The sequence below is a fragment of the Diceros bicornis genome, chromosome 4, assembly GCF_020826845.1.
Source record: "Diceros bicornis minor isolate mBicDic1 chromosome 4, mDicBic1.mat.cur, whole genome shotgun sequence".
Taxonomy (NCBI): domain Eukaryota; kingdom Metazoa; phylum Chordata; class Mammalia; order Perissodactyla; family Rhinocerotidae; genus Diceros; species Diceros bicornis.
The window spans coordinates 85,517,360-85,540,756 of NC_080743.1; the positions used below are offsets into that span (position 1 = coordinate 85,517,360).

General features: G+C 49.5%; 1 protein-coding gene across 7 annotated transcripts in view; it reads right to left on the minus strand.

The window, feature by feature from the left end:
- Window positions 1-23,397, minus strand: part of CACNA1E (calcium voltage-gated channel subunit alpha1 E) — a 391,046-nt gene that overhangs the window by 61,924 nt on the left and 305,725 nt on the right. For 6 of the 7 annotated variants that reach the window (XM_058539925.1, XM_058539921.1, XM_058539923.1 and 3 more), the window contains 13 exons: window positions 22,212-22,324; window positions 21,724-21,855; window positions 21,177-21,249; window positions 20,173-20,290; window positions 18,328-18,395; window positions 16,745-16,842; window positions 12,505-12,561; window positions 10,632-11,285; window positions 9,898-10,211; window positions 7,640-7,799; window positions 6,349-6,478; window positions 5,677-5,736; window positions 4,836-4,942 (listed from right to left, as the gene is read on the minus strand). In XM_058539925.1, the coding sequence (XP_058395908.1) occupies window positions 4,836-4,942; window positions 5,677-5,736; window positions 6,349-6,478; window positions 7,640-7,799; window positions 9,898-10,211; window positions 10,632-11,285; window positions 12,505-12,561; window positions 16,745-16,842; window positions 18,328-18,395; window positions 20,173-20,290; window positions 21,177-21,249; window positions 21,724-21,855; window positions 22,212-22,324 (2,084 nt within the window). The remainder of the gene's footprint in view (window positions 1-4,835; window positions 4,943-5,676; window positions 5,737-6,348; window positions 6,479-7,639; window positions 7,800-9,897; window positions 10,212-10,631; window positions 11,286-12,504; window positions 12,562-16,744; window positions 16,843-18,327; window positions 18,396-20,172; window positions 20,291-21,176; window positions 21,250-21,723; window positions 21,856-22,211; window positions 22,325-23,397) is intronic. The other variant, XM_058539922.1, reaches the window with a different exon arrangement.

A 23,397-nucleotide genomic window follows, 5' to 3' on the forward strand; every position in this document is an offset into this window, starting at 1 on the left:
ATGGGAAGCTTTGGCACCTGCTGCCAGAGAGCCTGCATGACTCTGACTGATGCATAGGCCCAAGTACGGGAGGAGGTGGGAGCAGAAATGCTAGTTATTTTTCTTTTAAAATGTTGGTATTGACAAGCCATTATAAGCTGTGAGTTCACTATTTAGAACCCAACCCAGGAGGGCACACCTGGCGACTTGACCTGAGCTCGTCAAGCGTTACAAGTAACACGTTGTAGAGCAATGGAAGTGCAGAGGGCGAGGGGCTTGGATTGGAGTGCAGGACCACACACACCTTTCCAATCCTCCCCTGTGCTCCCTCCTGAGATGCTGTCTCCACCCACCTGCCTGCCCAAAGCCCTTCACTAAACACTGAAGACATGAAACCTAGGGCCAGACAGCATCACCATCACTGTGCAGGATCCCACAAGGCTCATGAACTCAATCTGGCATAGCGGCCACATGACTCCCCTCCAAAGGAGCTGACTCTGGGGGGTGCCCCAAAGTGAGGGAATGTGCCTGCTGTGCAGATACCCAGAAATGCCAAGGCTGGAACCATCTCTGCTTTCCCACCCAGGAGGCCGGGAGGCAGAACTGATGGCAACAGGCTGCGAGGAAACTGGGAAAAGCAGTGTCTGGTCCTTCAGTGTAAAATAATTATCAAAGTGAAGGACTCCTCTTTTTTAGATAGAAAAAGGTGAAAGAGAAAGGTTTCATAGATCCAGTCACTCACCAGACTTTTCTTGAAACCTCAATGAAGAAAAGGCACATTTGGGACATTTATAGTTGGCAAACACTCTGTCTCCAGATGGCCCAGAAAGCGGGGTGTTGTGAGGGCAGTGGAATAGGGAGAGCCGTACCCAACCTCTGCCAAACTCTGCCCACCTCCCTACCCAGGTACGGGGCTTAAGGAGACGTGAGTGTCCTTATAAATGCTTTATAATGTAAAAGTGGACTGGGAAGAACGGGAAAGGTGCAATATGAGTATCTTTCCATTTATTTTCTTACCTGTTGGTATGCCCATACTTATAAAATAAATCCCTTTCCCCTCCTCCTCAAAAGTCAATCAAGTTCCCAAATGGAATTTGTCAGGTTTACATTATAAAGAATCCCTTCACTTGATGTATGCAGCTATAGAGAAGAGAGATTTCTCTTCAGCCACTACATAAACAACATATATGTTTATAGAAAACATACATGGTGCCAGGTACAGACCTCTGCAGGAGAAGGGCTCAGGGGGCCACGCAGCTTTCTTTGAGAATTCAGCTAGAGGCCATTCCCTCCCCTTGGTTAGGGGCATTGCTCTTGGGACTTGGGCTGGGTTCTGAGAAGGCTCTGGCTGGCTGTGGCGGAAGGGATACCAAGTTACCTCTGATTTCTGAGGAGCCATATAAAGGTGTTACCATGGGACTCACCATCAGTTCTGCTCAAACTGAGCAACAGCCTTTGCAGAAGCCTCAGTAGGGCAAGGTTCAATTTCAAGGAGGAAAGACAGGGCAGGAGTAAGGTTCTCTGAAAGGGCGATACTCCCAGGGGCAAATATATGGTATATTACAATGAAAGTTGCAACCACAAGGAGGGAGATCCTTGAAAAGCCTGCAGAAAAACCCATATTTGGTTTCCTGTTGGCTTGAGCCCCTGATCACAGTCCCCCAGTGGGACATAGGCTTTATTCTGCTGTCTGCCCCAAGCCAGGCCCTCACTCTGCTGGCAGGTGGGACACTGACTAACCCCACCAAAGTGATGGGAGAGCTGAATTCTCTGGTGCCTTTAACGAGGAAAAAGAGAGAGGAGAGTTAGGAAGTGCGCGCATATGAGCAAGAGAAAGCGTTACATGAACCTCAGCAAACGTGAAGAAGGCTAGAGAAGGGTGAATGTGAGCCTGTTCCACAAGCAGGAGAAAGGGGAGAGGAAATGTGCATGGCAAGCTTAGAAGGATGATAACAAAAGAGAGCGGATGGAGAAGGATGAGCAAGTACCATTTACATTTCGGAGAAAAACGAATAACGAGTTCAAGAAGTGACATCACTAAAAGCAAGTAATGGATCATAACACTCAATCCATCACATAAGCGTGGACACCAGAACTAGGGTATTCCTGGGGTTCCCTGCACTGTACCTGATCTGAGGACCAACAGAGAGACTTCGGCTCCAGGGCTGTTAAGGCTTCCCCTGCCGCCAGCACCAAAGCCACCACCACCATGTTTCAAAGGACACAAAGAAAGAACAAGACAGATGACAACCCTCCAGCCCGTCGTCCTTGCTCTGGATCTGAGGAGAGACAGCTGGACTGCGGACATGGTGCAGGCATGTAGAGGCTTCCTCTAAAATGTACCTCCTCTCCACAGGCACCAAAACACCTGCCTCATTACCAGGCACACAGGCAAGGTGTGTGTGTGTGTGTGTGTGTGTAAAACAACCAAGTCTTGGAAACCAGCCTGCATTCACCTCATTTATTTGCATATGTTATGCATCCACACACACTTTGCTCTGATATGTGGACTTCATGATGTCATGGGAGAATGGAATGATAAGGAAGGGAATTAACCTTTATTGATCACTCACCCAGGTCAGGCCTTGTGCTAAGCAGTTTACACACATGATTTTGTCTCTGTTCCAGAGATGAGAAACTGAAGTTAAGAGGATTAATGTCTTGCTATGTTGCTCCAGGACGTGAAGCTGGTAAGTAGAGGGGCTGGGATTCAAACCAAGGTCTGCCTGGCTCCACAGCCCACACCCCTCCTCCCACTCTGCCCTGTCACCCCCAAGGCGCTCTGTTCTTCCTAAAGATGGGAGGTTCTTTCCTCTGTGCTGCTCTCTCCTCGTCCTTTATTTCTTCAGAGAGACAAATTATTTTACTGAGATCAAAATAAGGGAGAACAACAATATGGCCAACAACGTGTGCAAACGAATTGATAAAATGAGAAGGGAACTTGACCTTTTAAAAACCCAAGAGTAGGGGGCTGGCCTGGTGGCGCAAGTGGTTAAGTGCGCGCGCTCTGCTGTGGCGGCCCGGGGTTCGCTGGTTCGGATCCCAGGCGCACACCAACGCACTGCTTGGCAAGCCATGCTGTGGCGGCGTCCCATATAAAGTGGAGGAAGATGGGCACAGATGTTAGCCCAGGGCCAGTCTTCCTCAGCAAAAAGAGAGGAGGATTGGCAGATGTTAGCACAGGGCTGATCTCCTCACAAAAAAAACCCAAAAAACCCAAGAGTAATATTTATCCTTAACAAAAAAGGTGGGCCTCCTTCGGACAAAGGCAGACTTGAACACTTCTTTTCCAGGAAAGAGGAGGAAGAGGAGCTGGGAGTCCCTTGGTAGAGCCAGAGCTGCTATTATTTTTAGTTTGCTGTGAGAATCCAGACAGGGCCCGGATGCTTAGGAAAATACCAGGCTTTCGTGAAATTTCCTCCGGAACAGCTCAGCCTCATCTAATAAGGAGGCTTTTTGTTGTGAGGGGCACAGATGATTCCATGTGACTCTAATGGGGTTAATACGCTGGTGCACATGGGCCAAGGGACACTGGAATCTCCCTGACTGCCAGCCCAGCTCAGGGTCACGAGCCACACTCAATCCAGCTCTCCTTTGGAGGGTCCCCCATGGCTGGGCAGCAATGAACACAGTCTGCTTCCAGGCTCTGGGAGATCTTAAATTCTTAGCCTTTCATCCCTCCTACAGGCATGGAGCTCCCCACCCTCAGCCACTTGAAGAACATTCTCTCTTAACTCTCACTCCACCTTTTTCTCTGCCAGAATGGAGAGGGATGGAAGCTGACAGTGCTTGGGGAGAAGGCGGGACGGCTGATCCCTTTCCGACCACTACTTGGACTTGGGAAGGTCAAACCTGTGGAGGGATTTTGTTCCTTCCCTTTCGCAGCTGCCATCAATGACAGCAGCACCCGAACGCTTTCCTTCCACCCCATCACACGGTGCGCTAGCCTTGCTTAGAAGACTTGGCTCCCTCTTGTACTCAGAGAGGCTGCAGGGAATTCTGTGCCACCTGAAAGAGGGTGAAGCTACTCTGGCAGAGGAACAGGTACAGACAGAGCCCAAAAGGCTGTCATTCATCTTCTGGGGCACTCTACACACCAGCTTAAGGAGAAGGCCTTGACAACATACCTATTTTCTAGCTATACCCTGAGGGGCTAGGAGTGCCCTTTCCTTGGCCAGATTTCTCAGGAAATGTCAGAATGTGGTTGAAAACCTGCTACACCTGGATCAATGTTTGAAAAGAAAATCCCCAAATGTAACGAACACGGTCACTAGAATGGTTTAAGACTGTTTTCCTAAGTGTGTTATCAAGGAAGGTTGGGAAAGCCTTTCCTTCTGGACTTATATTAACATGGTTCTTATGCCCCAAGAATAGCTCTGGGGAATCCCTGCTCATGAGGAGAGAATCTCCCCATGCCCAGGATTCTGTGATCCCCAACTTTGCTGTACCCTCTGCATTTTTCTTTCAAGCTAATCCTTTGACAGAATCGAGAAATGAAAGGGTCTATCAGCTGTCCCTGGGTCCCTCCCTGAGCCCACGGAGGCACTGCCCACACAGGTGGTACCTGCCCAAGCTTACTCATCTCCAAGAAAGGAACTCCAGGGCCTCTGACTTCTCCCTAGTGGCTCTCTCTGCTGCTGCTTCACCAGTCCTACCACTTAGGGCATGTGAGCTGAAGCTGTAAGGCTCTTAGGAGCTCTGTTGAAGGCAACCGGGAAGCAGATTTCCAGGGCAGCATTCTATGGCACCACTCTGAGTCAACCGTTTTTCAGGCTGGCCCTGGAGAAGGCCTCAAATCAGCCAGAGTCTCAGGAAGAAGGAAGAGAAGGGAATCGAACAAGAAAAAAGTTACTTACGCCAAAGCAAAGGCCACCAAGGCACCAACCACCACCACAAAGTCCAGGATGTTCCACAGGTCTCGGAAGTAGGACCCATCCTGTAGGATCAAGCCCTGGTCTATCATCTGCAGGAGAAGGATGAACAACCACAGATGAACCCAGGAGGTGCCAGCAACGTGTGCCCTGAGCTCGGGGATTCCCATGACAATGTCTCCACTGCCACTGTCTCCACAACCAACCCTACGTGGGGACCTGAAGAGCAAGGGGACAGGTGGCAGAGGCTGTCCCCACCTAACTATGAGGCCTGAGGCCCCTTCTCTTAGTCACCGGTGTTCAATGAGACTCCTTGGCTCAGAGCACCAGGCATCGCCACACACGCACAGATGGGAAAAATCCCAAACGGGTGAGACTGGGAACAAGATAGAAATGTGGGGTGTTAGGGTGGTGGGGAACAGGCTAGCGGGCAGTGAGTGTGGTTAGGACTAGATGGAGTCCAGGAAGACTCATCTCTACCTAACCCTTTCCCTTGACATGCACCCAGGCTTCAACCGGGAAGCAGCTGGGGAGGCAAGTGCAGTCCCCAAGTCTGTCCGCACTCCCACTGCCTGCGAGAGAGGGCCAGGCTCCTCTGTGGGCTACATGCGCAGCTCTGCACCAGTCCAAACAGATCCACGCAGTCATGTCGTGCCAAGACAGACTGCATCAGGATTCTGAGGCCAGAGGTGGGGTCGGCAGAGGCCCTGCTGAGGTCCTATCATTGACCAGCAGGTGACAGCGTTGGGGAAGGGCACTGTACTAGAGAAGCAGACAGGTGACCCATCCAATCCCCGGAGCCCAGGTTTTCTCTCAAGGCTTTTACCTTTATAACCATCTCAAAGGTGAACACGCCAGTGAAAACATAGTCAAAATACCTCAGGACCTGTAAGACACGCACGGTGGAGGGGAGGAGGATCATGTGTAGCCACCAGGCCACACACATTCCCATCTGCCCACGGACACATGCAGTCTGCACGCGCACCCCAACCCCTACTCATTGTGACTGTTTGTTGGACGCAGGGAGGAGAGGAGCCATGGATACCACTGGAGCTGTGTGACCTGGGGGCCAGTCCTTGGCCCTTCCCTCCCCTTGGCCAGAACTTAACTTCTTGGGTCTGAATTGCCCCACAAATCTCTCCCTCAGGACCTGGAATCCTTGTCAGTTCCAACCCTTCCCATCTGCCTCATACCTCCCGACATACACCCTTGGGACCTCCAGGGATGTCTCAACTTCCTGTGATAGAGCTGCAGCTGCCCAACTTCACACACACCACCTATGACCCTATGTCAGACCCCACATCCAAGCCCATGGGTGACTGCAGACCCCCTTCAAAGCCCTGGCTGGCTCTGGGTGTAAGGCCCACTGCGAAGCATAAAGGCATGCAGCAGTGTGGTTGGGGAGTGGGGGTGGCAGAGGGAGGGGGATGGGGAGGGGCTGGGATGGGGTGGGCACCAGGGCACTACGGAGGCTGGCAGATGGCCCCTGTGCACCCACTTTGTTGCGCTCAGAGTTGGTCAGGACAGGGTCCTCGGCCGCCAGGGCAATGCTGCTGGCTGCAATCACCAGGAGAATGCACATCTCAAAGTAGCGCAGGTTCACGATGTAGTGGCAGGCCCTGCGAATCCTGTGGGGTGGATGAGCCCGTTGAGCTGGGCCCCCTTCCCTCCCATCCCCATCCCTCACTCCCCACCCCCACGTACATCAACCTCTTCTAGACAGCCAGGCCCTGGCCAGAGGAAGCCACGGGGAGAGCAATTTAATTTCTCAGGCACCACCCTTGATTTAAAGCCCCAGTGGGGGAAGGTAATCAGATTGGTTAGAGGCTACAGTACGCAAGCCAAGATGAATTATCTGCGAGCACATCTGAGCCACGGGGAGCAGCGAGCATCAGACTACACACACTCAGGGTGGCTACACGGTGCCCTCCACTCTACGGAAATGGGGGCATGGCAAGAAAATCATAACAACCAAGAAACATAAAAATAGAATTGATTCTAAGATTCCTGATGGAAGCAGCAACAGGTTTTCATGAGCCCCAGGTATACTGATTAAAACAACTATATTCTGCAGAGAGCATCTGGCCTTGGGTGCCCCGGCATACCTTAGCCCAGGTTCCTTCCTTCCCAGAGCCTTGCCTGCACACGGGCCATGTGACCACTGAAAGCCTTCTTTCCTTCCTAGCCTCAGAGGCTGCTCTACGTGTGTACATCTTGCTCACTTTCAAGGCAGAAGGCAGCTTCTCTTTCAAAATTCCGTCTTTCCTGAATTGAATCTTCCAAACTTTTCTCTGCCACCCCCATCTCATGCCCCTACCTCAGCTCTAAAGAACAAGCCCATTTCAAAATCCACACGTAGGGCAGTGGGACCAATACACCTAAACTCCAATGGATGATCTAGTCATTCTAGGCTCCATATTCTCAGGTGTCCACCTCTGGAATATTTGGTGACATATCCCCAATAGATTTCCTTCCTCCCCCTCCCCCTCCCCCTCATGCCACATAATGACCAAAGAATAGGCGAAGGGTCCTTTCCTCATGACAGTCTCATGCTTTCCTGTCTTAAAATACTCTTTAGACTATGGGCACCGAGTTCAGAGCTTGTTCAATTCCATGACCCACCTCGGCTAGTGAGCACCCTAGATGCTTCAGATGTCTGGCCACATCCCATTGGGAAGGATCAGGGAGACGACTGGGCGCTCATCTCTCCTTGGCCTCATCACCCTGCCCTGGCTCAAACCCTGGTTGTTCACCCCGGCACTGAAGGGGGTGACGGGAGGGTGTCTTACGGGTTGGTGGTGCTGAAGATGAACATAGAGCTGTGGGGCACCATGGCTTTGCCCGTCTCTCGCTTCTCCTTCTTCTGCTGCTTCTTCTCCACCTCCTCCTCCTCCTCTTTGATCTCTGCCTCCTTCAAGGGACTGGCTTCTCCATCAGTCTTGTTGCTAACTGCAAGAGGAACATGTTGAAATGTTCAGAAACCTTGCTACATGCGAGAATGGAGCCCTTCATTTTCCACTGGGGAGGGGATGGAGGGGAAGGGAAATGGCTACGGGAATGTGCCTGGTAAGGTGCCCTGCAAACATCAGGGTGTTTGTTAGACTACACTGGCTTAAGCCTTTGCTCTCCCCCTAGCCTTAACTTTGCCCTCATTTTATGTGGTATAGCCTTTTTTGCCACATAAATAATAATAATCATATTTCCCCAGATAACAGGATGGTAAACAGAATGGCTGTTTCTGTTGTAAAGTTTACAAAATTTATTTATATCTAAAATCTGAATTCTTTGCGTACATTCACTTGATGAATTTTCACATCAATACACCTTGAGTGACATGTATTGTTATTCCTATTATACAGATGGGCAAAGTGAAGTTCAGGGAATTCAAATACCTATCCTCAAGTTATTCAGCTAGTATGGGCTCCCAATTCAAAATCCTATATCCTTTCAATGAAATCTCACTGCAGTGGAAGATTTTAAGAAATCATTACTCTGTTTGAGGCTGCCTTTCTGGCTATGCTTTTTCCAGCAATGAGAATGCAATATTCATGTGAACATGGGCCCATGACCACATTCCAGGATTGAGAGGATGAAGAGCCAGAGATTAAGGGGAGCTCTTGGGTCGCTGCCCTCTGTTTCCATATGCAAGTCCCAGTGTGGGGTAAATGGCAGAGAGGTTGAGGCTATCAGAGTAGGGCAAGGGATCAGTCAACCTCTCCCACTCTTCCCATTCAGTGAACGACTCTACCCTGGAACCTTGTGTAGGCAGCAAACCTCTGAGCTTCCGGCCCCTTCAAGGTCCTTCCAAAATGTGAGTCATACAAAATATCCAAAGCCCTCTGATAAAATGCTCTTACCTACGACCAAGGCCATGGACTAGCCCCAGAATGGGAACAGAGGGAGGGTCAAACTTTCTTAATGCTGTTTCTCATAAAAAAGTATCCAAAACATTTATTTATTAAAGTAAAAATTCAACAGACACCAAAAGAGGTTGTGAATCTGAGATCCTGAGACATGCCCTAGCCAACCCCAGGAGCATGGGACATGGAAGATTTCACTTTTTAAAGTAGAATTGGCATTGTAGGTGTAGAGAGGGTGAAGGAACGGAGATGGGGCAGTGGAAGAAGGAAGGGCAGGGAGAGGAAACTGTTCTGTGAAAAGGGAAAAATAGGGAAAAAGGGAGGAAAAAAAAGCAGGGGTGGAATACTATGGTAACAATTCAGTGAGTATGGGGCAGCAGATGGGATCAATGCAGAGACAGGGTGGGGTCAGGGCAGGGATAGTGTGTGGGGTTAGGGCAGGGATGGGGTGGGGGTGGGGAGTGGGGTTAGGGGAGGGACAGGATGTGGGATTAGGCAAGGATTCAGGGTTAGGCAGGGGTACGGTGTACGTTAAGTGCTTTTTTGCTGTGTTTCCCTTTAAAGTCTGTAGATTAACATCCATTGCCTGAGGGAACTGTGAGAGACTAAAAGGTCCTAGGAGAAAAAGAGTAGATAAGAGTAATAGAGTCATAAAACGTTAGTACAGGGAAAGACCTCCCAGATCATCTGGTTCGAAGCTGTCACTTCGCGTAGATGGCAAACTGAGGCCTCGAGAGACGCGGAGGTTTTTCGGAGGCCTGCACTGAGCAGAGCCAGGGCCAGCCCAAGCCCCCTGCCATCTTCCACTGCATCCGAGGTTCCCTAACTTGTCCAGGCAGCAGAGCACCCTGGAGGCCCCGAGAACGCCACCAGATATTCACACAATCAATCGAACAGCCTGATATATAATTGGGTACAAAGCCACATGTGATCTCTCTGAAGACTAGGGTGCTCACAGAGGCCAAAGCCTTAAGGAAATTTTATGGGCAAAACTTAAGATTGAGAAAATTCTAACTTATTTGTCCTGCAAACTGGGATAAAACTGCCGCTATTTTTTACTTGTTGAAGAATGCTTCGTCTTGCGAGTGGGGATTTCCATGCAGCTTTACTGGGATGACTCCAGAGCTATGACTCTCCCAACCCTGGTGTGGGTGAAGGGGGACGGGGGACAGGGACTGTGTTCTCACTGTGCACCACCGTCGCATCCACCAAGGGGCCCACGTCAGGGATGGCAACAGTGACGCTGGTGCTCTCGGTGGCAGCCTTATCTGTGTTGGCCGTGACGCAGGAGAGGTCGGGCTCACTCTGGCTGATGGCTCGGCCCATGTCCAGCTGCACGTCCCCCAGCAGGGCTTGCTCACTGCTGCCCTCCGGCTCCTGCTCCGCCAGCGCCACGTCCTTCTCCACTTCCAGCTCTGGCTGGGGCAGGACTAGGGGTGTGTCGGCCTCATCGAGGTCTCCTGCCAGCCCACAGCCTCTGGGCACCATCAGACTGTTGGTCCTGTGAAGAGAGAGGAGGAGACAGCTGGTGCTCAGATCTGAAGAAGCTGTTGTGACGCGCCTGGCAAGCGGGAAAGGTGAGGGGGGCCGAGGAGCCCTGCTGGAGAGCTCGTGGCTCCCGCTGCCTCCAACCCCCCCAGCCAGGCAGAGAGGAGCTAAGAACCACGGGCAGTGTCCCCCGGCTTATTCCCGTCCATCCATCCACGACCCACTCCCAACAGGAGCCGCCCTAGAAGAACAGACCCAGGTTTTCAGGGGGACAGACCCCATTGCCTGCCATATTTACACATACCTTATAAAGGCTACATTAGCATCATCTCCATTTTACAAAAGGTAAACTGAAGCTCAGAGAAGCTTATATTAAAGAATGCCTGCCACCAGCCGCGCGATGTGCCTCCAGGGCGCTCCTGTGACTATTTACCTCCTTAAGTTCAGGGCTCGCTCTTCTTCCTGGATTGTGGGTTCCTTGACCCCATGGCCGTCCCTGGGCTCACAGTCCTTCTCCCCTTCAGTGGGCACACCTTCATCCAGACTCCGCTCCTGGCTGGCAGACCTGCTCCGGGAGGAGGAAGTGGGCTCCTTGCCTTCCGTCCTGACACGGCGGTGCCGGCTGCGCCGCTGGCTCTGCCTGTGCCTGGCCCGGTCCTCGAAGGTCACCACGGTCTCCCCTCCCCCAGCCTCCTGCTGGGTCGGGTCACAGTTCCCATGACAGGGCCTGGACAGCCATGGCGGCTCCCGTTTGCCCAGGGACAAGGGGCTCCTCTGATTGTCCAGGGCACTCGATAGATTCCCTCCGTCCCCCTTGAGGGACCCCCCGCGGCTGATGCGCTCCTCCTCGCACTTCTCTAGGCCCAGGCCCAGGGCCAGGCCCTCAATGGGCCTGGATCTCCGGTAGAGGCTGGGGTGGGCGTTGAGCGGGTTGAGGGGGCTCAGTGGGTTGAGAGGGTTGAGGGGGTTCATCGGCGGGGCCTCCTCTTTGTTGAGGGCCTCCTGGCTGGACATCTGCATGTGCCTTCTCAGCTGGCTGGTGCGCTGCTCCCACACCGACATGTGGTGTCGGCGCCTCCGCTCCCTCCTGGCAAAGGGGAAAGGGCGAGGGCCACGGTCAGAACCTGACAGCTGGGGGCCAGGGAGGGCAGCCACAGGGGCGTAGGCCAGCCCTCGGAGGCCAAGGGAAAAGGGTGGGACACATGGTGGGGGGAGCAAATGGGAGGGCCCAGGACCTGCAGACAGGAAGCACAGAAAGATGCAAGGAGCAGAGTGGGCCACACATGATAGGTGGTTGGACCAGCGCCTCCCAGTCTGTGGGTCTTCCCACTGTAACCCCTGCTCTGCAGTACCTGAGGGCTGGGTGGGGTAGGGATCACCCAGGGTGGAGCTCCCAGTCCCCAGGGCCTATAAGGCAGCAGTGTAAAGGCTTACTAGGTCTTCACTCCCCTGCTCTCCTTTGCTTTCGGGGCATCAACCTGTACCCGCTCTGTGCCCACCACTGGCCCTTACTTCAAGGTCACAGACCTTTCTTCCTCCTGCTCCCCCTTCTCCTTTCCCTTTCAGATTACAGCCTGGGATTGCAAGGGCTGAGAAGTACAAGGGTCAGATTCCATCAATGGGTGAGGCCAATGACAAGAAGACCCATGTAACAAAAAGTCTTGGCATCATCCTCAAAAAGTAAGAGTGCTGTGGGTCTCTTCCACAACAGCGAATAAAACCACAGAGGACTGTACGGGCAGAAACCACCAGCAGCTCATATTCAAAACCACCATTGAACATTTGAGCTCAGGGGCCTAGAGGAGCATTCATGTGGCAGCGGAACACACAAACGTGATGCACACAGGAGAGCGCACAGGAGTGGGCTCACGCGGGTGGAAGGGTAGTCACCTGTTCCTTCACTCACGTGTACCTGTGGGTGCATGCCTACAAACTGTTAAGGGGACACTCACACGTGCCCACACACACAGTCACTGAGGCCCACACGTGGCTGTACACAACCGCCTACGTGAAAGGCACACCCACCAACACTAATTACCCACACCGACACATGCCCACTCACAGGCCACACAGAGGAGAGAACAACGCACAGAGTTACATACCTGAGACACACACTGATTTAAGCACATGTTGAAAGGTGCAGAGGGGCATATCCACAAACCATGTGCATGGAACACACACCCATACACCACGGCACACACCGACATGCACTCCCATTGCCACTTTGTCCATGGGAAGGACAAAGACACGGTGCCCCCATACCCACACATAACCACTCACAAACACGCAAACCGGTACACACATACAGGTGGCTGCTGCGTGGCTCCCACATCGACATGTGGTGTCTTCTCCTTCTGTCTCTTCTGGGAAAGAAAAACGAACAGGTTCAGTTCACCCCAACCTCTAGGAACCACAAGCCCCACAGCCACCAGCCAATTTCCAGGGAGAGGCACAGAGTCCCCCACATGCCCGTATGTTCTCCACATGCCTGCTGCCCTCTGCAGACTCCCAGCCTTCAACTACCTAAGGGAGGGACTTCTGACTCCTTGCTATGTGCAAACACACCAATCTAGTTTTTGAAACATGCGTGCAGAGACACAGAGGATATACCATTTCATAGAGTAAACTGCTTCGGATGCTCAATCGCCATGCCCACTGGCACTCACGCTTGCACCTATCTATCTTTCGGAGACCTATTTTGGAAACCCTGTAAACTTGGATGAAGAGCTGTATTTACTTCATTCATTTCTAGGATCTTCACATGGGTGTGACTCCCCAGCTTATCATTCCAATCTCACACAACATGCAGGGAACAAATGCTCTGCCATGCACACCACCGAGGCCATGAAGTAGTCCATGGCCAAAGGCAGGGCCACCACTCCATGGGCTGCCATCCATGTACTTCAGGATATGAGCGGTGCCCCCTGCATGTGTGCAACACAGTGGCCCTGGCCAGAGCCTTGAAAGTTCAGTCAAGCACAGTATTCACCTTCTTAGCCTTGCACAGGGAAAAATCTCTTCTACAGACACACACATGCTGTGTCCTTTCAAACACAAGGTCAATGGCAGGGGTGTGGGTATCACTTGCAAAGGCAAATAGGACTCCTGGGAGAATAAAGCTGTCAGCACAAGGACGGTGCTCAGGTGGAGGAAAACACATCTGGGATACCTGCAGAGGGGGCGTGGACCAGTTCCTGGGCTGACAGATCCAGTCTGGCCCAATGGGCCCTACCTGGACCCGGAAGGTTGGCAAATGCTGCTCCTTCCTTGATAAAACTCACACCCACCAATGGAGAACATGCTAGGCAAACTAGCACTGCTCAGCTCTCAGGTCCCCCATCCGCAGAGGAGCCTGACATATGGGTGGGCTGAGGGAGCACAGGCAGCTAGTCTGAGCCTTACTCTGTGTCTGGAAGAAGTGCAACACACATAAGCACCCACAGAACGGAAGCAGACATCACTGTGGAGACGTCTGTGAGCTCCGCAACTGAATGCACCCCTTCGCGTCGGCAGCTGCAATGCAACAAGGCACACGTGGCGCAGCGGTGCCAAGAAGCAGGGTAGCATGTAGAGATAGAAGCACACGCTCTAGACGGGAGCACGCACACCCGCTAGGAAAAGCACATTCTACCATCTATTTGTGAATTCTCAAATATTCAAATATCAGCCCTCCAGAAGCACATGTGTAAGAGTGTAAGCATATGGAAGAATTTTCTCTCTCTTGCATGCACACACGTATACATACGCACACACAGGCCAGGCAAAAGACAGACCCAACCTCTAATTCCCACACGAATTACGTACACGCTTCAATTCTCTTCACTTCTCCACTCACACATACAAAGATCCAGATTCACATCCCATCAGAATCATTAACATACCTTCATACCTAAAATCACACAGAGAAGCATCCACATGTCTCCAACCCATGCACACACGACCTCATACACACCCCACAATAACCTTGCAGACCAGGAGGGGCAGTTGGTATTCTTCCCATTTCAAAGATAGGGAAACAGAGATTCTGAGATCCTAAGTGGTTCTCTTTCCAAGGTCACAGAGTGTATGAGTGACAGCACTATGACTAGTGCTCAGGCCCTTGGGTTTGCAACTTCCCGTGTTCTTCCACGTACAGCCACATTCTCACTTAGAGTGTAGTCCAATAATCCACCGTCTTGCCTGCACCCCCAAGCAGTGCATACACACCCTGACACAGTTCCCACCAGCAGCACCCACCTCACAGCACATGTACCACAATCACAGCCTAGATCTGCTCATCTTGGATGGTTACAGTATCTTCTCCCACCTCTCTTTTCCTGGATACACACACGGCTCAATTCCTACAGCTCTATGCCTACCAGCATTTCATTCATTCTTTCATTCCATAAATAGCGAATTTCTACTCTGGGCCAAGCACCTTCCCAACTCCCATCTCTCCAAACCCACTCCTCCCCCAGGCTTCCTTGTCCCAGCAAACAGAACTACCCACTCCTAAGTGACAGCCAGCCCTACCCATCAGCATGTTTGGATACCTGTGTTTGTGTATTTTTAACCCAAACTCATGACTGCAGGGAAAGTGGGGTAGACACTACTCAAGGTCCAGAGAATATTCTAGAGAGGCAGGAGTTGATTTGCCTTCTCCATCAATCTTTAACAAATTTTGGGGGGTAGTTTTTTTCTCACTCACAGAGGATGGGCCCAGAGGCTAGGCCTATCAGAGTTTTGAAAGTTGAGAGGAAGATGATGGCCATGCAGGGGAGGGAGGCCCACACATACAACTCTGGAACGCCTCTACAAGGTGAGGCAGAGGACGTTCAGGAACACTTCACACAAGCTCTGGGCAAAGGGGGGCTGCTCCCTTAACAGTTTCAAGTAACAGATGACAGAGTCTGGTGTCAGGACAGAGTTCCACCTCCTTGGGCTCTCAGAATCTCCCCATCAACACCCCAGAGCCCCTCACGCAGGCCCAGAAGCAACAATAGGAATTCCATGGTTCTGCAGTCATCTCTCAGCCTCTCCTCCTACACCTTTCTCTAGCACCATGCAGAGGTCAGCCCCAGGCAGGGCCCAAGGCCTGTTAGTTCTACCAGCAACCACAGGTCCAGGCTGGATCCTTAAAAAGAGTCTATACTTGCTGCTCCACTTATCACCTCCCATTCTCTCCCTCATCCACTCCAACTGGATTTTACACCCACCAGGCCACTGAAACTGCTCTTGTGAAGGTCACTACCAGCTTTCATTTTGCCAAACCCACTGGTCCGTTTTCTGTCCTCAACTTACATGACCTTTCAACAGTATTTAGTGCCACTGTCACTCCCGTCTTCCAGAAGAGTCTCCTTCTCTACGTCTCCAGGACACCATGCTTCCTTGTTCTTTCTCCTACCTCCTGGTTGCCCTCCATCAGTCTCCTTTAGGGGTTTCTCCTCTGCCAGACCTCGAGGCACAGGAGCACTCTGGGCCTCCATCCTCAGCTCCTCTCTTCTCCACCTGACTCTCCCTGGGTCAGCTCACCCATGCTGATCGCTTAAATACCATCCAAATGCAAATGGCTCCCCCCAAATCTTTATTTCTAACCCTGACTTCTCTTCTAAGCTTCAGACTCATGTAACCAATGGCCTATTCACCAACATCTTCACTTGGATGACTTATAAGTATCTCAAATTTAATGTGGCCAAAACAAACTTTGGATTTCCACCATTCTCCAGGCTATCAGTAAATACCACTGCGATCTACCCAGTTCCTTAGGCCTCAAACCTTAAAATCTGGGATAAATGTTTGTTTCTTCTCTTTCAACTCCACCCCCATCACATTTAATCCTTTAGCTCATCCTATTGGTTCTCCCTACAAATACAGACTGAATTCTCATCTCCTCCATTGCTACCATGCTCCAAACCACATTATCTCTTACCTACTTTACTCTAAGAGCCAACTCTCTGTCTCCCTGCCTCCATTCGTGGCTCCTACCATCCATTCTCCATGGAGCAGATCATAAATCATATCCTATCTATCCTTTCACTTTAGACTCTCCCATGGTTACAATTAGAAAGAAAGCTAAAATGCTTCACCTGGGCCTTCAGGACCTCCCTGAGCTGGCAACTGCCCACCTCCGTGGCCTTGTCTCCTTCTATTCCCTCTTGTTCCCTACACACCAGCCACACTAGACCTTGCTGGGGAATGCTCCCTTCATAATGTCACATGACCGCCTTCTACACATTTAGGTTTCTGCTTAAACATCACCTCTTCAGAGAATCCCTCTCAGATTGCCCAAAGGTCCTCCACCCAACTCTCATCCCTCTGCCTTATTACCGTTTTATTTATTTTACAGCAATTATCACAATCTAAAATTACCTAGGTGTGTTTATTATCTATCTCGCTCACTGAAATAAAAGCTCCGTGAGAACAGAGACTCTGTATTTCTCACTGCTGTATTCACAGGACATTTCCTGGCACGGAGTAGGCACTCTCAGAGAATAAACAGTTTTGAGTTGATGAACTGGCTGTTAGCACAGAAGCCCAACAGTCAGTAAGTGGGGACAGCCGACTCACTCGATAGAAGGCATGTTGGGTGCGGACATCGGGCTGACCTCCTTGGCCTTCTGCAGTGCATGTTTCTGGTTGAAGGCCTCCTCTTCTTCCTGCTCATCCTAGACATAAAGCAGAGATGGCTTTGTCTGAGATCCCCACGAAGGAGAGTAGCTCCCTTGGCTGGCCCCAGAAGGAGTTCTGGAGACCAGGTGAAGTGAGGAAAGCAAGGGGAGAGGTTAAACAAGGCAGAAGGTGGTTAGATTGGCTCAGAGGGCTCAGGTGGAGAGGGGCTAGGCCTCCACAGCCCTGTCATGGCCAGCAATTCTGGTCTCTGCCTTGCCCCATAGGTTGTGGAAGTCTACCCCAACCTCTAGCCGTCAGTGGAGCTGACCACAGCTGTGGAGGCCAGAGATAGGAGCCAACACTTCTCAGACATTCTGCAGTGTCTGGAAGTGATGCAGCAGGGCCCTTCCAGGCAGAGCCTCCTGAAGTTAAGCACTGAGGCTGTGCCTCCCATCAGGTCTTCTTCCTTGCACAGCTACGTGGCCCCATGCTAGGTGTTCAGGCAGGAACCTCATCCCCTCACCTGCATTCCTACTTGTAAGTGTCCCCTCTATGTGAGGACACCAAGGAAAGCCAGTTTAGGTAAAATGACTAGAGCTACTAAGAATACACGCGTCTTCATAGCATGCTCTAGTTTCACATACATTATTTTACTTGATCCTTGCAGTAATCCTGTGAGGTATGCAAGGCAGATATATCATTCCCATTTTACAGATGAAGAAACCAATGCTAACAGAGATCAGGCATCTAGCCCAAGCTACAAGAGCCAGTAAGTGCCAGATATAGAGATTAAAAGCTGAGATTAAACTCAGCTTTTCAGATACTAAAGCTGGTATTTTCCCTACTATACCATGCAGATAAGAAGACCCTCAGGGATGTAGGGAAGAGCAGACAACACATCATAGGACACAAGGAAGAAGCTCAGAAACACCACTAGGATGCCTCTGCCCCAACCCAAATTCGCTTTGTGTGAGGAGAAGTTTTCACTCATCTTCCTGGACCATCTCACTGCCATTAGTATTGTCTCTGCCCCTGGAGAAATGACTTCGAGAAAAGAAAGGAACAGTTCCTTGAGAAATGTAGCGTCTGGTTTCATTGAAATTGCCCCCAAAATGACCATGGCCACAGGAATAGTCCAGGAATTGTGATGCCCCCAGTCTCTCTCACAGTCAAAACAAGAAGGATGAAGTCACAGAGCCATAGGTCACAGGAGCAGAGGTGGAACTTAAATCCAGGGCTTTTGTGTTTTCTTTATTCTCCACATCATAATCCTGCAAAGGGCACCTTTGAGTTCACGGTGATTAAGCTGTTATCTTCTGTATCCCAGGAGAGACCCAGGCTGGTCTGAGGCTACCAAACTCAGTGAAAGTGAACTAAGATTCCTTGTGGATGTATGGCTCTCCAACTATCCAGAAGCTCCTAGAAAGGGCCCTCCTGGCAGGCCTGGGCCAGACAATGCAGATTTTTGGAAAGAGCTCCAAAGGCCAGAGGGCACCCAATGGCACTAGAGAACCATCGGATCCCCAGAGAATAATGCTTACTTTGGTCAGCTCCTGGGCATTGGCCAGATTGTCCACAGCGATGGCTAAGAACACGTTCAGCAGTGTGTCTGGGATGATGAGTTAAGGATGGACAAGTAGGAAAAGCAAAAGGCTTCAGCAAGGCTGAGACGGCATCGCCATATCTTTCTGCCTGGGATACTAGCAGGAACAGAGCCTACCCCAAAGAATCCTCAAGCAGGGGCTGTGGGAGGAGAGAGAAAGATGTTATACAAATCTGTTTGAAGGAGACTATGTCTTCCCTCCTTCCACTTATCATCTCTTTGCACAGGACAAAGAAATACCTGAATCAAATGACCCAGGGGGCCAAGATAGAGTGCAGAGGCCTTTAGACAGCTATGGCCTCTACTCATAGCAATCAGATAGAGAGTCACTGAACAACAAGATGGGTAAGGAGCTCAACGTAGGAGCTCACTTCTCCTTTCTGGGAAACTGAAAGTGAAGCCCACCTAGACCAATCATGCTATTCTGTCATTGAAGATGAAAAGAAATAAGATTCCACAGCCCCATCTCTGACTAGTTCTCAATAATGGGATGCTAACTTACTTCTCACTCTTCTTGCCCTGGAAGACTTCTATATTTCATTTAACAAAATGTCACCGAGCACACAAGATCTTTATGGAACCCATTTCTATTCCACACTCTAACCTCTGAAGTTCTGATTTTCCAACTGTCTTTGAGGCCCATGTGTTGTGGAACACGGAACTGGTTCTAGCACAAAAGTGCAAGTCTAACTACCCCAGAGTAACAAGAACATCAAGGTGCCATTATGACAAACTGGCTTTCCATTTCTGTGACTTACTGCATAGCTTTCTTTTTATGGGTTTCTCGTGTTTAGTTTATAATCTGCTCTGGCCCCTAAAAGTCTTTAGGGCAGAAAACTTAAAGGAGCATCTCTCCTCTCTGAGACTATGGAACAGGCAAAATTATAGTTCTACCACATGGCTCTCCCTTTCCCTTTTTATTTTACCAATCCCAGTTCAAGGCAAGTCCCGCTCCCCCAAAATATCTAAGGATCTTGTAGAAGTTTGCATTGATAAGGTACATTCAAATAAATTATTCACAACTAATAAAGGAGACAGATTCTGTTATCTTCCTTTCAGACATGAAAACTAGAAGCACAGAGAGATTAAGTGACTTTCCCCAGGCCACAAAGCTGGTAAGCAGAGTTCCTAGGATTAAAACCTAAATCTTCCTTGTCTAGAACCTGTGACCAGGCATGGGCTTTGTAGTTAAATGGACTTGGTTTCTAGTATCCCTTTATAATTTAGTAATTGTTTGACTTTGATCAAGTTACTTCTTCAAAGTCTTACAAGGTAAAAATTAGATGAAATAGTGCCTGTAAAGCACTTAGCACAGGGTCTCACGAATAGCACAAATACAATAAATATTAGCTGTGCTTAGTAGTATTAGCATTAATCATAACACTAACTTTTTGAGATCTTACTATGTGGCAGGCTATTCTATACTAACTTGTAACTAATTCATTAATATTATAGTCTGGCCACTATTTCAGCCTACAGTGATCTCTTCCCTCTCTTATTTTCCCCAGCTCATAGTATCACCAACCTTTCACTATAACAGTCTCATATGTTACTATTTGTGTACACTGGAGATTTAGATGGGTACTCTATCTTGTTAATATTTGTCTTCTTTACTTAACTAGTGTACAAGTTCCTTAAGATCAGGATCCTTGTTTCGCCTAATACACTAAGCAATGTCCAGCCTCCTTCCCTTCCCCACCCCAGTTCTACCACCACCACCACATCCTCAAATGCTGGTCCAGGCAGGCAGGCAGCACAAAGAGGAGCACCTTAAAAAGGATACAGTTTCCAAACAAGGTGAGCACAATGAAATAGATAGCTGACCACATGCCCGAGCTGACCCCACCCTGGGAGCGGATCCCGTTGTACATCACCTCGTTCCAGTCCTCACCCGTCAGGATCTACACAAAACAAACAACAGACAAGTTTGGAGACCTGGGTTTGCTGAGAAAATGCGACCAACATAAAGGGAAAATTTCTGGGCCTGGGTCTTTTCCATCTACCCCCTTGCTTGGCCATCCTGACAAGGAGAAAAAAAAGTCACTCCTATGAATAGTCGTCAGTTTTTTTCTAATTTGGAAGAGAATTTTAGGCATTGAAAGTGTAAGGAAAGCATCAAAAGGAAAGAGTCTATTCATCAAACTACAGAGTCTCTCCCATCTCCAGCTCTGCCAGCCCTGTGGGAATCACACAGATCAGGTGGTTTGGTCACTACCCGACCATCCCCAGAGCTGCCCAGATACAATTTCTGAGACAGCATCATTATTAGAAAGTGCCTCGTGGGAGTGCCTCCAGTGCAGGAGTTCAGGACGTTGGGTTCTGGTTCAGCCTCAGATTCTGGCTAAATAGTGTTTTTCTTTAGCTCTGAGACATTATGGATTTTGAGTATTCCCCTATAATTTACAAAGGTTTTCTGTGTGTGGGGTGTGAGGGTGGGTGGAAAAGATACTTCATTAAATGGACACATGGGTTAGAAGATGCTTCGAGATTTCAGAAAACCATCAATGTGATACGTTATTCAATGTCTTAGACTTATCTCTTGCAAATTCACAAGTGTAGGGAAAAGGCCAATGAGGTAATCACAGTAGAGCTCTTTCATAATTTGTAAGAACAGCTACAGAAATCCTAGGAATTGTTGCGGTGATGATTACTCAACAAGTAAGAGCACTCAGTTGCCTGGGAGGAGTCTGGAGAGGAAAAGTAGGATTCTCCTAACACCTCATCATTTTGTAGTCTGTGGTCGAGCGGATCCCATGTAACACTTTTAACTGCCAGTTGGCCTCATACCTGGAATACAGTCATGATGGCTGCAGGGAAGGTGTCAAAGTTTGCTGAAGGAGTCCCATCATTAAAGTTAAATCTGAAAAGAATATTCAGAGAGAAGAATGGAATGAAAATCTCAGACAACAAGTTTTTCCTTTTCAAGATTATACAGTTTTCATCACTTCTTTTCCCTTTTTCCACATCCTCCTTTTCCCTACTTTTGCCCCATTTCATATACTCATGAAAATGGTGTTAGTGACTACTGCTGATGGACTGTGCTCTTTGGAGGGCATGGGTAATGAGATGGGGTTTGGGCTGATCCTGAGTTACAAGGCCTCATGCTGTACATTTAAGGGACAGCCCCAAAGGGACGGGTCCCCAGAACAAGAACGATGGAAAAAGATTAAAAGCAGGGACATTTATTCCACACACACACACTCAGTGGTCGATTTGGGTCACGGACAACAGCAAACAAGATGGTAACATGGTGATCAAATTAATAACCCCGGCGCTCACAGGCTGAAGACTGGGCTTTGAGGCTCCTTTGGAAGGAAAGCTGGTTGATGCTTACCTGCCTCCAAACAGCTGCATTCCTAGAAGAGCAAAGACAACGATGAAGAGGAAGAGGAGGAAGAGCAAACTGATGATCGACTTCATGGAACTCATCAAGGAGACCACCAAATTCCGTAGGGAAGCCCAGTACCTACAAAACCCAGACAACATTACAGCAGTGAACACTGATACCAAGTTATTGCCACGCCCAGCCGGGCATCTGCCTGGTGGTCTACGAAATAAGCTGCATTGTATGCTTCTAGGAAGGAGAGATGGTGGCAATAATGTGGCTCCCCTTGGGAACGTGGCACAGGATCTGGCAGCAAGGATATTTTTCTGGTTTGAACTTTGGAAAAGAAGGAGGAGCTAAAGAATGGAGTGGGGGGCAGGGAAAGGAAAGGGAACATGTGGTAAAGAGCAACAGGGATGGATGGAAATAGAATAAGGCAGAGAGAAGCTTCCACTCTCAAAGGTGGTTGGGAAGAGTCTCCATTACTGATCACTTACTTGGTTACTTTAAATATTCTTAGAAGCCGGAGAGCTCGCAAGACACTGATTCCAAAAGATGTACCAGGTCTGAAGATTGCCCAGACCACTTCGAAGATACTGCCCACTGTGACCTAAGAAGCCAAACCCAGCCACAGTGAGAGGAGGAGGAGACAAGAGCATCCCAGGATTCAGCAATCAACAGTTCTCATTGGGCTATGGTGAAATTAACTCTCCCCTCCCCACCAAGCCCATCTCCAGTAGGTGGTGAAGGCTATCTATTGCGAAGGCTGCCAAAGAGAAATGAGACTCTACCACATCTCTCCCCGCTGCTCTCCACTCCCCTGCTAAATTTACTCCTTCACACTGAAGATTGGTTTGCTGGCTCCTGTTCTGTCCTTGGTGAAAACTACAACAGCTGGTCGTCACTTTTGCACAAATTTCATAGCATAACTGTTCTTATGTTACAACACCTTGAACAAACAGACAAAGAAGTGGTTCTCAAAGAAAGGAAACAAATTTCAATAAAGTCTGCATTCCAATATAAAAGTATCAGAGAAGGTCCACATTCTCTCTTTGTCCTAGAATTTAATGCTAACAAGAAAGTTTCAGTCACCTGTTTATTAAATATGTTTCAGTCACTAAGGTCCCACACACACCAATGTGACAGTACTACGTGGTCGCATAGAATCTGATTGCTATAGGAAGTAGCAACATCAAATTAACAATTCAATTTGTTTTTTGTTTTAATTATGTATTTACTGAATGTCTACTATATTCCACACATTGCACTAGGTGAAATAACAAAAATTAATCCTCACAGCCATGGTGAAAAGAGGTAGATAAGGAAATTAAGGTTAAAATGGTCTTTCACTGGCTGTTACGCCTGAAAATCGCCCGTACCCAGAAGCATCTGTTCCAAGTTAAAATGCAGGTTGGCAAGTGCTCAAAATCATTAGCACCTAACTGAAGATCTGGCAGATAAAGAGGCGGGTTTGGCAGCAAGAGAAGTGGTTCAGGAACCCAAAGTTTTCTGACCTAGTTCTACTGCTAACTGGCCATGTGAACTTGTACACGATGTTCTCTCTTTACCCCTGTGTAAATGGGCGGGCTCACTTCTGACACGTAATACAGTGGATGGGACTCCTGAGAGCAGCGGAGGACAAAGTGGATGTGAAAGACCTTGAAGAGCGCTAGCAATGCACAC